The sequence below is a fragment of the Podospora pseudopauciseta genome, chromosome 4 (assembly GCF_035222475.1).
Source record: "Podospora pseudopauciseta strain CBS 411.78 chromosome 4, whole genome shotgun sequence".
Lineage (NCBI taxonomy): Eukaryota > Fungi > Ascomycota > Sordariomycetes > Sordariales > Podosporaceae > Podospora > Podospora pseudopauciseta.
In genome coordinates this window covers 1,617,348-1,630,673 of record NC_085894.1, presented here as the reverse complement: position 1 = coordinate 1,630,673, position 13,326 = coordinate 1,617,348, and the positions used below count along the sequence as shown (strand labels likewise).

General features: G+C 51.2%; 5 protein-coding genes and 2 non-coding genes across 7 annotated transcripts; all 7 read right to left on the bottom strand.

Moving 5' to 3' along the window:
- Nucleotides 1-1,730: 1,730 nt before the first annotated feature.
- Nucleotides 1,731-1,822, bottom strand: QC763_0064650. The gene has a single exon. It is a non-coding gene; the product is annotated as a tRNA-Glu (tRNA).
- An 80-nt stretch (nt 1,823-1,902) lies between these two features.
- On the bottom strand, nt 1,903-2,684 carry QC763_0064640 (uncharacterized protein; the record flags this gene model as incomplete). Its single annotated transcript, XM_062905898.1, has 2 exons — nt 1,903-2,363; nt 2,428-2,684. The coding sequence occupies 2 exons, from the start codon at nt 2,682-2,684 to the stop codon at nt 2,231-2,233; spliced, it is 390 nt and encodes a 129-aa protein (XP_062765613.1). The 3' UTR covers nt 1,903-2,230.
- A 344-nt stretch (nt 2,685-3,028) lies between these two features.
- Nucleotides 3,029-3,909, bottom strand: QC763_0064630 (uncharacterized protein; the record flags this gene model as incomplete). The annotated part of the gene is made up of 3 exons (XM_062905897.1): nt 3,500-3,909; nt 3,321-3,379; nt 3,029-3,244 (listed from the first exon to the last, which is right to left on the bottom strand). The coding sequence occupies exons 1-3, from the start codon at nt 3,780-3,782 to the stop codon at nt 3,029-3,031; spliced, it is 558 nt and encodes a 185-aa protein (XP_062765612.1). The 5' UTR covers nt 3,783-3,909.
- A 170-nt stretch (nt 3,910-4,079) lies between these two features.
- On the bottom strand, nt 4,080-6,338 carry QC763_409800 (uncharacterized protein). The gene is made up of 2 exons (XM_062912609.1): nt 4,690-6,338; nt 4,080-4,628 (listed from the first exon to the last, which is right to left on the bottom strand). Exons 1-2 carry the CDS (start codon nt 6,169-6,171, stop codon nt 4,392-4,394), a joined length of 1,719 nt encoding a protein of 572 aa, XP_062765611.1. The 5' UTR covers nt 6,172-6,338; the 3' UTR covers nt 4,080-4,391.
- Nucleotides 6,339-7,282: 944 nt separating this feature from the next.
- On the bottom strand, nt 7,283-7,372 carry QC763_0064610. Its single transcript has one exon. It is a non-coding gene; the product is annotated as a tRNA-Arg (tRNA).
- Nucleotides 7,373-7,768: 396 nt separating this feature from the next.
- Nucleotides 7,769-9,508, bottom strand: QC763_409810 (uncharacterized protein). The gene is made up of 2 exons (XM_062912610.1): nt 8,331-9,508; nt 7,769-8,268 (listed from the first exon to the last, which is right to left on the bottom strand). Exons 1-2 carry the CDS (start codon nt 9,240-9,242, stop codon nt 8,092-8,094), a joined length of 1,089 nt encoding a protein of 362 aa, XP_062765610.1. The 5' UTR covers nt 9,243-9,508; the 3' UTR covers nt 7,769-8,091.
- A 319-nt stretch (nt 9,509-9,827) lies between these two features.
- HGT1_1 (high affinity glucose transporter) lies at nt 9,828-13,130 on the bottom strand. The gene is made up of 4 exons (XM_062912611.1): nt 11,846-13,130; nt 11,342-11,744; nt 10,849-11,250; nt 9,828-10,784 (listed from the first exon to the last, which is right to left on the bottom strand). Exons 1-4 carry the CDS (start codon nt 11,892-11,894, stop codon nt 10,007-10,009), a joined length of 1,632 nt encoding a protein of 543 aa, XP_062765609.1. The 5' UTR covers nt 11,895-13,130; the 3' UTR covers nt 9,828-10,006.
- Nucleotides 13,131-13,326: the final 196 nt, after the last annotated feature.

Sequence of the window (13,326 nt, the reverse complement as noted above, 5' to 3'; positions counted from 1 at the left end):
CGCATGTCTTTGAGGCCTATTTTTGACCAGGGAGCATGTGGTTCCATCGGATGAGGGGCACATGGAACAAGCTAGTGGTGAGACGAACATTTTCACATGCCTCACATGCCAGTGAAGACTTGACCAAGCATCTCTACGTTGCTGTCGAGAGGTTATCCTCCAATCAACGGACCTGTGTTCCGAATGCTGAAACCCGAAGACAGACGGCCGACCATGGTCGTCACTTGTCCCGGTCCACGGACCAACCAGAGAAAGTAGGGCTCCAGCTTCCGCACTTTCGCCGGTCTGTCTGAGACTTTGGCCAGGTGATGCTAATAATCGCTGTGATGGCACGGCGCACAAGCTGCAAATGGTCCGGTGGTAGTCGTGGCGCGCACTTCTCCCACACTCGTCTTGCCGTAACAAATGTGGCTTGGAACAGGTGACACCTTGCCCAGACTCGCCCACCTGTCCGGACCCCATCAACAACCCTTCTTGTCTTTCCGGTTTTGCTTCATCGTTCCAAGCATCCTCGTTTCTTTGTCTTCAGCGTGGGGGCTAGGTGGGGGTTCATGGGGGTCAACATCATTGTTCGCTGAATGTTCAAACTGTCGGCAACTCAAGAAGCCGAACGAGGAACAATAACAGTGAGGCCCCAGCTCTTTGTTTGTGGTAGACACAATGGCACTGTCAACAAGGGTTCCTCTTCTTACTTAAGCTCCTGGATTGCCTCATCTTCGAAAAGTTTTAGCTGTCCTCATTCCTCAGCGAAACCCATTTCCAGACACTTGACACCGTCGACGATTCTTTCTAACAAGGCCGTTTGCTTACTTCACTGCACACACAGAAGAACAAGCAAGCAACCCAAAACCACACAACCTCAGCCTTGTTGGTGTAAGAGTCTTCGACTTGAAGTAGTCAAGTGCGTCAGGAAAATCATATCTGAACTCCCAACCCCATACATCTCTTCCGCCATGGCCTCTACCATCACGAACCTGGCTTACTGCCTCTGGGAGATGTTTATGGGACCTGGTGAAGTACCCCCTTCAGATGATTACTTCACCGTTTCCTGTTCCGAGACCCCAGCTGTTGATCAGTCTGAGTCTCGATATGCTGCTAACACCTACAACCAAGCTCTTGATCCATCGGTGAGGACATATGTGAGAGCCAACCACGACTGGCATACTTGGGCTACTTCTCCTACCGTAGATCCTTCTTATCTCACCATAACCCATGGGAACGCTGCAGGCAGCTCCTTCCCATGTCCCTCCTCCTTTACTCGCTCTTCCTATTCGAGCTATTCAGAAGTGAACTCGGCCACCTCTACCTCTTCGAGCTATTTGGAAGAGAGCTCGGCCACCAGTTATGATGATGAGTGTGACGGATGCCCATACAACCCGTACGACTTTACTCGGGACTCTCGATATGATGCTAAATTTTGGCAGAAGCATTTCCCCGAGCCTGAAAATCTGTTTGTGAGGCTGTCTTCTCGCATTGCGAAATCAGAAGATGGCTGTGTCTCTCCGAGATCGACGAGTCCGAGTCCCTACTTTACTTGACTTACCGTCATATATAACCCAAGCTAATGTTTAATAATACTAATCAACAACCGTTTTCTTTTTTTCTACCCCATAATGACTATACTTTTGCCTACTTTGTCGTCTCTTTGTACTGTGTAACGCTGTCCATGATCCCATCATTTGCCCCAACCCCGCCCCACCTTCTATCAAATCGGACCATTCACGATTCAATCGGGTATGGTGTAGCGGTAACATCGTTGACTCTCACTTCTCAGAAGTGTCTGCTCTCTCAACAGCCCCGGGTTCGACTCCCGGTATCCGAGTCCATTTTTTGCAGTTTTTCTCAATCCAACATTAACTTAAGCCTGTTTTGATCAACAGTGTCTAGGTTGGTCTTTTTTGATTGTTCTCATCAGAAGAGCTTTGTTCGCTTGACTCGAAGTGTTTCTAGAATACACCAACCATGTCGGAATTAGTCCTTCCCCAGCCGCTCTGCCCCCCTGACCTCACTCACTGCATCCTCCTTGTTCACACACAAAAGTATTTGCTTCGCTCGTTACTATATATCCAGTGTATGCATTGTGGGCACATGTTCAACCTGATGTCCCAAGTCTTCTTTGGATGTCTCCCATCTTTGTCTTTCGCCACACTATGCCTTTCCATGAGGCTCGTGGTAGATGACTGTTGCTCATATATTTTCATAAACTATGCTTGGAAATACGCTTAGCGATTCAAATGAACCCCTCGGCAAGATGGGGCACGATGCATGCCCCCGTGATGGATGGGTCGATGTTCGGATCGTATTTGTCTACCTTGTTCAGTGGGGCGTACTTTTCAATGAGATACAGCATATTGTTGTACGCCCTAATTACCACCTTGGTTAGCCGAGCTGCAAAAGAAACTGATTCCGTCAAGTCAAAACACCTACGTCTTTCTCATGGAACTCTGCGGGTGGCCAGCGGAATAAACGATGGCTCCTTTGAGGCTGTACAGCCGGTTGCGATCGTCAAACTCCTCCACAGGCTCAGGAGGAGGGTAATTTTGTTGGTAGTGTTCCGTGTAGCTCTTGTCACGGAACACGGCACTGAATTCGCACCTCCAGTGCCCAAGTTCCATCTCGTTGTGGGCAAAGTATGATCCAGCATCGAAGAGGAGGGACTTGTTGGTCTCTTTGCTGATCCCCATGTTGCCCTCCCATAGGTCACCATGGATAATTCAGGGCTTGATCTTTTGATCATCTGACATCTTCAAGTTATCCAAAACTTGGGGGATCACGGCGTTGGCGATTTGTTCTGTCGCGAGCTCCAACTCAGGCCACGACCCGTTGGCTTCGATGTCGCGTTTGCAGACTCCTAGAAGAGTGTGCGGTAAAAGACGGCCCAGCTCTCTTCCCAGTCAGTCGTGTGAGCTGTTTTGCCGTCACAGGTTTTTACAGGGAAGCCGAACTGTCCGGTTGGTGATTGACTTAGTTTGTGCATGTTAGCTAGCCGTTTCGTCCATTCAACGGGATCTGGGGGGGTGGTCACATCCTATTTCGTGCAAGTAAGTTCTTGCTCTGCGAATGAACGAGATGGACGACGAACCATGTCCACGAATTCGGAGAGATAGAAATACGCAGCTTGCTCTTGTTGATAGGCGCCGAATCCAACGGGTTTCGGCATGAAGTCCGGCATGAGGTCGTAGATCATCAGAGACGACATGGCTTCCCCGTTCAGCATGACCCGCCCTTGCTCACCATAGGCAACCTATGAATTGAATAAATAAACCATCCGCTTTATCTAGCAGAACGATAGGTACCCAGCATCCAATAGGACCTCTTACCTTGATGAAATACTCTTTCTGGCCACCGGTTGGTTCCAGGGCCTTGATACGACCAGTGGCTGTGAAAGCACTAACTCCAAATTTCTCAACCGCGATCAACTTCGTTCCCATGGGTAGAACTACCGCATAGGTCTTCTTAGCATCCACCCAGTTCTCAAGTCAGTGACTGGGGAACTTACGCTTCAAAACAACTTCTTCATCCATGGGGAAAACACCGCCCAGTCGAGCAAGAATTTCCTTCATGTTGCTCGACTTTGACGAGTTCTTAGCACTCTCCATGGTGATCTGCATCCACTGATTACCCGTATATATCACAGCGGTTGGTTGGGAAGTTGGTTCGTCTGTGAGTGCATGCGGAAAGGGGTGGTTGTTGAGAACTTGAGCTGTCCACGGGGCTTGTTCGATGGAGAAGCTGTCGGTCGGGTAATGCTGGCGTTGGTGACAACGATAAGCGATGGGCATGTGGTTAGATGCATGTCGCACATGACAAAAATGAACGAGCCAACCGACCAGTCAGACCTTCTTATTCGGATCTGCACGTCACCAACGGGACACCCCGCTCCTGTCTGCGTATCACCGCACGAAACTCATTCTGACGGAGACGCGAGTCTTCGAAATAGGGTCAATAACAGTTAACAGGCCCCAGCTGTGGCTTTCATGCGGTTGAAATATCAGCTGTCAATTTAATCCCATCATTCTGCTACGGACGTGGTGAGTTAGGAACCAGTGTCTTTGCAAACCCACATTGGAGACAAGTGAGGAAAGAGGTTGAATAGAAAGGCAGGGCCTCATATCTTGTTTTGTCGTTAGACGAAAATAAATAAATGGTAGTAAGTACAAGCTTCGAAAGCAACATTAAACTCTATAGTGGTATCTCTTGTATATGCGTATCCCGACAACAGCGGCACCAAAGAAAATACACATTGCCCGCCTGCTTTTGTATATCCGTTTCCCTCTAAAATCATGTTTTCACCCAAACGCCGGCCATGCAGAAAGAAGTTACCCGGAAGCCAAAGAGAAGAATGTCATCAGATATGAACAGTGAAGCTGAAATGAGAAAGTAAAGGGTGATCAGGCCTCAGTGGCGGTGGGCACCTTCTTGACGCCTCTGATCCTCTCTCCGAACAAGAAGAAGAGAAGAGGGATGGGAATCAGCCCGAGGGAGATGAAACCAAGGAGGGAGTTGCCCCATCCAAGGCCAAGGGCAATGTACATGTCGATAGCGCCCAGAGGGAGGAGGGCGCCAGCAAGAGATCTGAGCACAGCAAGAGCGGCGGTGACAGAGGCGGCGTTTTGAGGGTAGACATCCTATTGAAATCATGTTAGCAACTTTGGTTTCGGCCTTCAAAAGGACGAAGCAAGTACTTACCAGCAAGTAGTTTTGGCAAGCCATCATGATACCCATGAGTCCGAAGCAGAAAATCACAACGCCGATCATGGGAACGATCCAGTGAACGCCATAGTGGGTGGTCCAGCCGTACAAGAACAAGCCGATAGGAAGCGTGACACCGGCGGGAATGGTCAGGAAGGGTGTGAGTCTGATCTCGGGCTTGTGCTTCTCTCCGCTGCTGATCTTTTGCGTGACCAGCTTATCGCTCATGGCACCGAAGATGACAATTCCGAGAGCCATACCAATGGCGGAGGGAATGAAGACAAGACCGACCTCACCCTCCCCGAAGCCGTAGCTGCTGCCAAGCGTGTTCTGACCGAAGACAAGTGAGAAGGTGGTGAAGAGGAGGTAGAGAACACCATAGGTGACGGCGACATAGAGGGAGAGGAGGGTAACGATGGGGACGCGGAAGAGGAAGTACATGGGGCGTACGAGGGCGGTCTTGAGCTTCTCGGCCGGAGTGGTGGTGTTGTCGGCGAGCTTGGAGCGGAGGATGGGGTTACCGGTTTCTTTGCGGAGGCGAGCGGCTCTGCGCTCGAGGATGACGGGTGCGTAGGACTCGCGGAGGGTGAAGAAGGTGAAGACGGCGATGAGGCCAGTGACGATGGCAATGAGCCAGTAGACCCAGCGCCAGCCAGCTGCGCGAATGAGGTAGCCACCAGCCACCGGACCAATGCATGGTCCCAGAAGAGGTCCAATGGCCCAGACTGCCATGGCGCGACCGCGGAATTCGACAGGCATCATATCGGAGATACTGCCACTGCCGAGAGTGATAGGAACTGAACCGGCCACACCCATGAGGAAGCGGAAGGCCATCATCATTGGAATGCCATTGGAAAGAGCCGTGCAGATGGTGAAGATGAAAAAGAAGACGTTGCCCGTGTTGTACATCACAGATCTGCCGTAAATCTCACTCAGAGGAGCGACGAGGAGAGGTCCGAAGGCGAAACCGAGAATGTAAACGCTGAGAATGAAGGTAGCGACGGTGGAAGAGCTCTCTTCAAACTCGGCCAAGATTCTGGGGATGCCGGGTGCGAACATGGAACTGCCGAGGGGGGTGATGATGGTGAGAACAGAGATGACGGCAATGTTCTGCCACCTCTTCTTCATGGGCCAGTTCATGGGGTTGTCCATGTCCTCGGGACCGTCGAAGTCAACAATGTTGGGATCCTGAACAGCCTCATCGTTCACGGCGGGTGAGTCTTTGCCTGAAGTGGTTCCTCTCTCTGATGGGTCGGGCACGATAGTGGCGGCTTCGAAGTCCGAGTTGGGGTCGTAGGCGGCCGGCTTTTCTGTCATTTTGTTTTGAGCGTCCATCTCGATCATGGAGTCTTGGGATCCTGTGCGTTCAGCTGCCATTATGTCCGAAAATGGGATGATGCCAATCCGGGGATCTGGAAGAGATTCTTGGCTGACGGGAGATCGCATCTGGCCAAGAAGAGCCACGAAGAGGGAGGCCATCGTTTTTGTACCTGGCGCCAACGGTCCGCAACAGGGCAACGCGGACTGTTGCACCTGCTAACTCCCCGAAAACCCGGGTGTGGTCTGGCGACAAGATGCCTGGTTGCATTATTCCCGACCTCGGCTTGGCACAAACCCGGTGAACTCGTCTCCCAGGGTCGGGTGCCAAGCACGGAGCATTTTCATTAAAAGGTTATGCCTCGGCCGGAGCGTCAACGACATTGTAACTTCTGTATTACAAACACATCTGTCTCGACTGATTCAAAATAGAGATGATGACGAATTGACGCATGCCACTCGTGCCTTGCAGTCAACCGCCACTCCTCGTGACAATTTTCAAACCGGTTCTATCAAGTCCTGCACGTCAGAGACGTCGGCCATTCATCAACGGCAATGCATAACTTGTGCATAAGTCTCCGGAAGCTGCGAAATCCGGGGCCCCACAAGATGACTTTTGGCGCCTGTCGACCCGTCCCAAAACACCACGGCAAAAATGATTTTTCGCTTCAGGAGCGGCCGATGTCCAATCAGCAGTTTGGTTCCGAGCTCAAACTAACCCAAGTGGACTGGGTCAATCTCCGCCCCCCTTTGCACAACAGCACAAGCCTTGCGCCAAAGTCGAACAAGGTAGAAGCCGTGAAGCCGTCTGCTTTTTTGGAAGCCGAACTGACAAGACTACGTGGAAACTCGCTAATCTCATCTTGGTCATCTCAGCTGATGCTGAACCCTCGTCTGATCTCTCAGCAAATCCCCACCATCTCTGTTTCGGGGAGATTGATCTGGCCCCGATGCTCAATGCGGTTCGTCCCGTACTCGGATGAAGCCTGCTTCGGCGAGGCGGTGCTCTGTGTGACCAACACGCGGTGCGGCTCCGGGAACACCCCCCGGTCGGTGTTTGCCGTTATCCGTATCACAGCCCACAAGCATTGATGTCCCATCGCGCCGAGAGGAAGAAGCTGTTCCGCCTTCTCGAAGCTTCCTTGATATATTAACCCTAACCTTTGAATCAAACAACACCAATCAACATCAATGAAACCTCAACACCAGTTTGCTTGCGTGGTCCTCCACACTTGACCCATTTCCTGACTCAAAACTTTAACAAATCCAATCAGGTCAAGTAGCGCAATGGTAGCGTGTGGTCCTCCTACTCAATTGAGGAATTTCAAGACTGAGGTTGTGGGTTCGAGTCCCATCTTGATCGGCCTGTGTTTTTTACCCAATCCCTCCTCATGCAGAGGTGATGCATTGCGTATTTTTTGACTTTCTCTACTGCATGCAGTACTACAAGGGCTTGCCGACTTCAGCAACATGAGCTACATTCAGCCCCTGGGTATTTATCATCTCAGTCACAAGGGTTGTTGTGTCAATCACTCTAGCTTAGGTCCAAAAGCAAAAGCTTGGGTCTGCTTAGTCTGGTGTTGCACAGGGTTGCCTTCCTAATGACCTCAAGACAAAGGGGTGTTTAGACTCAGATGCTGTACAGCAATAGATATGTAGCCCTCCGAATGTGATACGGAGCAGTGCATCTGTTGAACAAGCCAGGTGATACAAATATTCTCTGGGGGTTGCACAAGTAGAGGACAAGGCGAAACATCAGTTGGAAAAGATAAGTTCAAAGTTTCTCGGCCATAAAGAGGCTGAGTCCAACATCCTCTAGGTGGCTTAGGCTACCATGGTTGGGACCTTAGTTGTCCGAGCTTGTTTGCTTGAAAGGTCTTTGTATGACAAATTCTGAATCATTTCAAGCATCATTCGTCTCTTTTTACTACTACAGAGAACAAACACGGCTGCATGAGTTGTTTGAATCGTATTGAGCATAACAACAGAGAACATACCTAGTCTTCAAAGGTTGATATATGAAATATCTGCAAGGCTCTAATTAAATATACAAGTCAAATATCTAGTATAGGCAGACGCCCACTAAGCGTGGCCTTGGATAGCCTTTGGCTGGTAGAGTTCTTCAAGATACTTCTCCTCCTCCTCCGTTAACACCTTGCCGTTGGCAGAAATCACCTCCTCCATCCGTTCAATGCTGTTGAACCCGACAATGGGACTGGCAACTCTCTTGTTGATCCAAGCCAATGCAACGTGGGAAATCTATTTCAAACAGATCAGTCAGTCATCATATGCATACCCAAACAGAAGATGGGGCTACTCACAGGCCACTCATGCTTGTCCGCCAACTCAATGGCCCTTTTGATAATAGTAATGTCAGGCTCGACTGTACCATGGGCCCCAGGCTGGTTATCCTTCTCCCCCTTACTCCTATCCGTTGATCCAAACTGATCCAGCCTCCGGGCCAAATGGCCCCTGCATAACGGCGCCCATGGAATCAATCCCACCCCGGTGTCGTTGCAGAACCTGTTCATCTCCCTTTCCTCTTCACGATACAGCAAGTTGTAGTGATTTTGCATCGAGACAAACTTAGTCCAACCGTTTCTCTCGGCACAAAACTGCATCCTTGCAAACTGCGTCGCCCACATGCTGCTCGCTCCCAAATACCTCACCTTCCCGCTCTGCACAAGATCGTGCAGCGCCTTCATCGTCTCCTCGATGGGCGTCTCGGGATCGAAGCGGTGGATCTGCAGTAGATCAATGTAATCCGTATCCAGCCTCTTCAAGCTCGCCTCGACCTGGTTGAAAATCGCCGCTCTTGACAGACCACCCTGGTTGACGTAGTCCTTGGACTTGGTCACCATCTCCTTATTGTTCTGCCAGGCGGCAAGCTCGATTTCTTCGCCGACTGCCCAGAAGCACTTGGTCATGATGATGACTTTGTGGCGGGGGATGTCGTACTGCTTGAGGGCTTTCCCAATGAGGACTTCAGAGGCGCCGTTGCAGTACATGTTGGCCGTGTCCCAGGTGTTGAGTCCGCGGTCGTAGGCTGCTTTGAGGAGGGGGAGGGCCTTTTCCTCGCCGACTGCCCAGCTCATGGCGCGGGAGTCGCCGAAAGACATGCAGCCGAAGATAGGGACCGAGATCCGGAGGCCTGACTGGCCTAGGCGGCGGTATTCACATTTTGAGTTGGCAAGAGAGTCGATGAGAGCCTGCGTCTTAGGAGGGCCGCTCATTTTCACTGACTGCTGGGGGGTTTTGGAAGGCCTTAGGTGAGGATGTCTTGTTGAATCGCGGTTGATTCTCTAGAAGAAAGATGACCAGGAGAGATCTGACGTAGATACTTGCTACTTATGCACGGCGTCCATCTATCCACAGAGGTGTTTTCTTTGCCTCCTTGGTCTCCACGCTCGGCTTGTCACAAACATGAAGCTACCCCGCACAGGTTGAGGGGCAACCTCCACGGGGTTAAAAGGGATTAAGACATTGGTACCGATTGAAGCGCAAGACGTGGGACCTGCATCGTCAGAGCTTGACGTAGGAGCGGAACACTCGCTTCCGTTGCTGCATCGCTTGTGCCTTTATCCACTCCACCAGACTGAGACTATTGATGCCCAAGTCTTGAAATCATGATGCTTGGCAACACATACGAGGGTTGAGCTTTCGGGGTTTAGGATTTAAGTACGGAGATACGCCCTTTTGTTTGCATTGGTGGGTCGCTCTTCGAAGCTATTCCGGATTGACGGTGAGGACTTGTCAGAGCTAAGGACACATATCTACCACACAGAGCACACAAGCATCAAATTACAACTAAAACTTCCTTTAACAGTCCGCTATGCGCTCGCCTATGCATGTGGGAACAGTAGATAGATTCCACCCCATCAACAGACCTTCAAAAGCCAAATGTCCCCGGTTTTCTCAACCTAACAACCCTTTTGGTAATCAAAAGCCGCCGGAAAACCAACCGCTGCTCCCAAGTCTTCCCATTTGCTCCTAAGCCTCATGAGATAGGGTTTCCAGCCGGAGGAGTAGCCACCTTCTTCAACTCAACGCCCTGCTCTGGATCGCCGGCCACGGGTCGACCACCAGGAGGCACCGAGACCTTGACATTCCCCCTCTCAATCTCTCTCTCCAGCTCCTCCAACCTGCTTCCCCTATCAAACTTTTTCCAAGCTGGCCTCCCCGAGTTAAACACCTCGTCCATCTCCTCCAGTGTGAACCCCTTCGTCTCTGGCGCCATCAGTGCCATGTGGATGAAAGCCGCCCCGTTAAACGCAGCAAAGATGTAGTACATTTTGTAAGAGATGTTCCACAACAGCGGCGGCACGGCAAAGGCAAGTACCATGTTCCAGAACCAATTAGCCGATGTTGAAAGCGAAACAGCTTTGGCACGGATCTTGGACGGGAAAATCTCCGCTGGGTAGGTCCACGAGACAGGACCCCAAGTCGTGGCGAATGTAGCGACAAACAAGTACGAGCACGAGACAATGGCGGACGAAACAGGCCGGTTGTTAATAACAATCCAGGTGATGTCGCTGTTGTCGGGCGTTCTCGTCTCCTCCGTGTTGGGCTGTCCGTAATATTGTTGCAGGGCACCAGAAATGAATAGCCAAGTCATCATGCCGAATGATCCATAGATCAGGGAGGGACGACGGCCCCATTTATCGAGGAAGAGGATGGCTGGTAGGGTCATCACCACGTTGATGACGTATTGAATCGATGCTGTAGCCAAAGGAGAGGCAATCTGGGCGCCTTCCATGATGTAGACGATATAGTACCTGGTCATAATGTTAGTCTTCCATCCCCTCGCGTGAAAAGATGGTAACATGATAGGAGACCTACATCATGATGTTCATGCCACACAGCTGAGACCACATCTGAATACTCATGCCCAGTGCCACCCTCTTCAACATTCTTGGCTCAATGAGGGCTTTGAATGAAGACACAGCCTGCTCTCTCTCAAACTTCAAGGCATCTTCAATCTCCTGATATTGCGCCAGTACCTTGGGATGGCGAGTATTTCCCTTCCCATGTAGGTTCGCCAAAACCTGGAGAGCCTCCTCCCATCGATCCTTGGACGCCAACCAACGAGGACTGTAAGGGAAGAAGAAGAGACCCACGAAGAGGATGACAGCAGGCACCATTTGAATGCCCCATGGGATTCGGAAGGCGGCGGTTGGTTGATCGGGATCGCTTGGTCCACCTCCAGTGCCATGAGCAGCTCCGAACTGGATGAAATATTGACTTGACTCTTGCATTAGCTCAAACTATCTCCGAACGAGAGAAAGGGGAAAACTGAAAGAAAAAAAGAAAGTGTGGAAGGGGTCAAACTCACATCAAGATACCCCACGTGATAGCCCATTGTTGCAAGCTCACTACTCTGCCCCTGATCTCCTTGGGCGCAATCTCGCTCTGGTACACTGGCACAATCGCCGACGCGATGCCAACCGAGAAACCGCACACCACCCTGCCTATACACAGCATCGGAACATTTTGGGAGGCCGTCATGAGAATGGAACCGATGATCCATAGCACGCAAGAGATCTGTAGCGCCACCTTGCGCGAGTACTTATCCGCCAGGAAGGACGAGACGAGAGATCCCAGCAAAGAGCCAGCGGGCATGGAGGCGGTGATGCCTCCCTGTGTGTATGAAACTGGGTTGCTGAAGTAGCGCTTGTAGGCTTGGGTGCCTAGGGTGCCCGACAGAGACGAGATGTCGAAGCCGAAGAGGGCGCCGCCTGGCGGTTGTCATTGTCAGTGTTTGTCTCGTTTCAGCCACAAAGCGTCCAAAGTCGTCAGAAAAGAAGGAGATCAGGAAGAACAGCAGAAGGAAACATACCAATGGCGGCAAACCCGCATATAAAGTAAACATTGCTTGCCTGATACATGGTGTCTGAACAGCCTCGAGCACCGCTGAAGAAGTGCTGTCGGTTGATCAAGCACAACCAAATTTTTGACCATGGCACGACCTGATATAAAACCACCAAACAACCAAACGATCAGCAGTCAGCAGTGTCGGTGACCCTCCCCCAAAGTAGAAGGTGGGATACGAGACGAGAAAGCAGCGCCCACATGAGCCCACGAGGCGTAAAGCTTTCCTCTCTTTCCAAGGTCCGCGCCCGTAGGAAAGCATGGCACTTTTTGCATCTCCCACTCAACCGGGAACACCTCCCCGGATGTCAACGGCGCCCCATCCATACCATAGGTACCGCATACGACCAATATCCATCCTGTCCAGTAAGTAAAACCCAACGTTGCACAACCTCCTCCCACAGCCCATCCCATCCGGCCCGTTCTCATGCCTCCTCCCTTCTCCCTCCCAATAAACGAATTAAGCTTACCATCTCATTGCCAACCATCGTACAACCCAAGACCATGAATATATTACCCCAAACAGGTGCCCCCCCTAATTGGCCCACCGAACCTCACCATGCCAGTAACCCTGCGAGTTCCCGCAAGGCCAGATGAAAATTGTTCCGAAATGTCTCTCGTGCTTTTATTGTTCTTAATCACCGCCATCCTTGCAGTGTTACTTGCCCCATCAGAAACCTTGAAGCCTCATCCTCTGATACTCGTCTCTACCCCCATATTCACGTGGCGTTTTACTCACACAGATAAAACCGGTTGGTGGAGAAAATTCCCCGCCGCAAGAGTAGTAGGAAAAAAAAAAAAAACAAAGATGCGGGCGGCATATGCCGTGGTTCGTTTCAACGGCTGCTTTGGTGGTGGGAGGGGACGTTGCAATACGCCCATTGGTGTGTAAATAGGCACTGTAGGTAGGTATCCATACAATTCTGACAACAGCAGGTGACTTCCTCAAGGTCGTGCAGGATAAATGCACGCTACCCAAAGCTCGACGCCTTGCCATCATCGTGTCCATCGGATTGGCCGGTATGGGACTTCTGCCAGAATAAAGTGTGGCCGAGGCAACGCCGTTGTCAGAACCCCCCAATCGTCATCATCCCGACTCCCGTGGGGCAGCCGTTGAGCTTAATCCTGGACCGTCCCCGGCGCACGGGGCCAAACGGTCCTGGGGTCCTCCTTGGCAGATCTTCAATGCCTTGCCAAGCGACGGGACCCAAGAATTACCACACCTCACCTCCCTCCTTTGTTCTCGATCCTCCACCCACCCACCCCCAATCCTCCCCGCAGCCACCCGCCAATGTGTGCAGCATGCAGTGAGTAAAGGGTGGACAGTGGAAAGCATACCTATATCATTGGAATAGCTTCCAATATCCGACAAGACTTTGATGTCTTGCGTGAATGACCCCCAGGATGCCCTCAACACCTGTTATCTTTCCATGTTAGTTTCACTAAAAT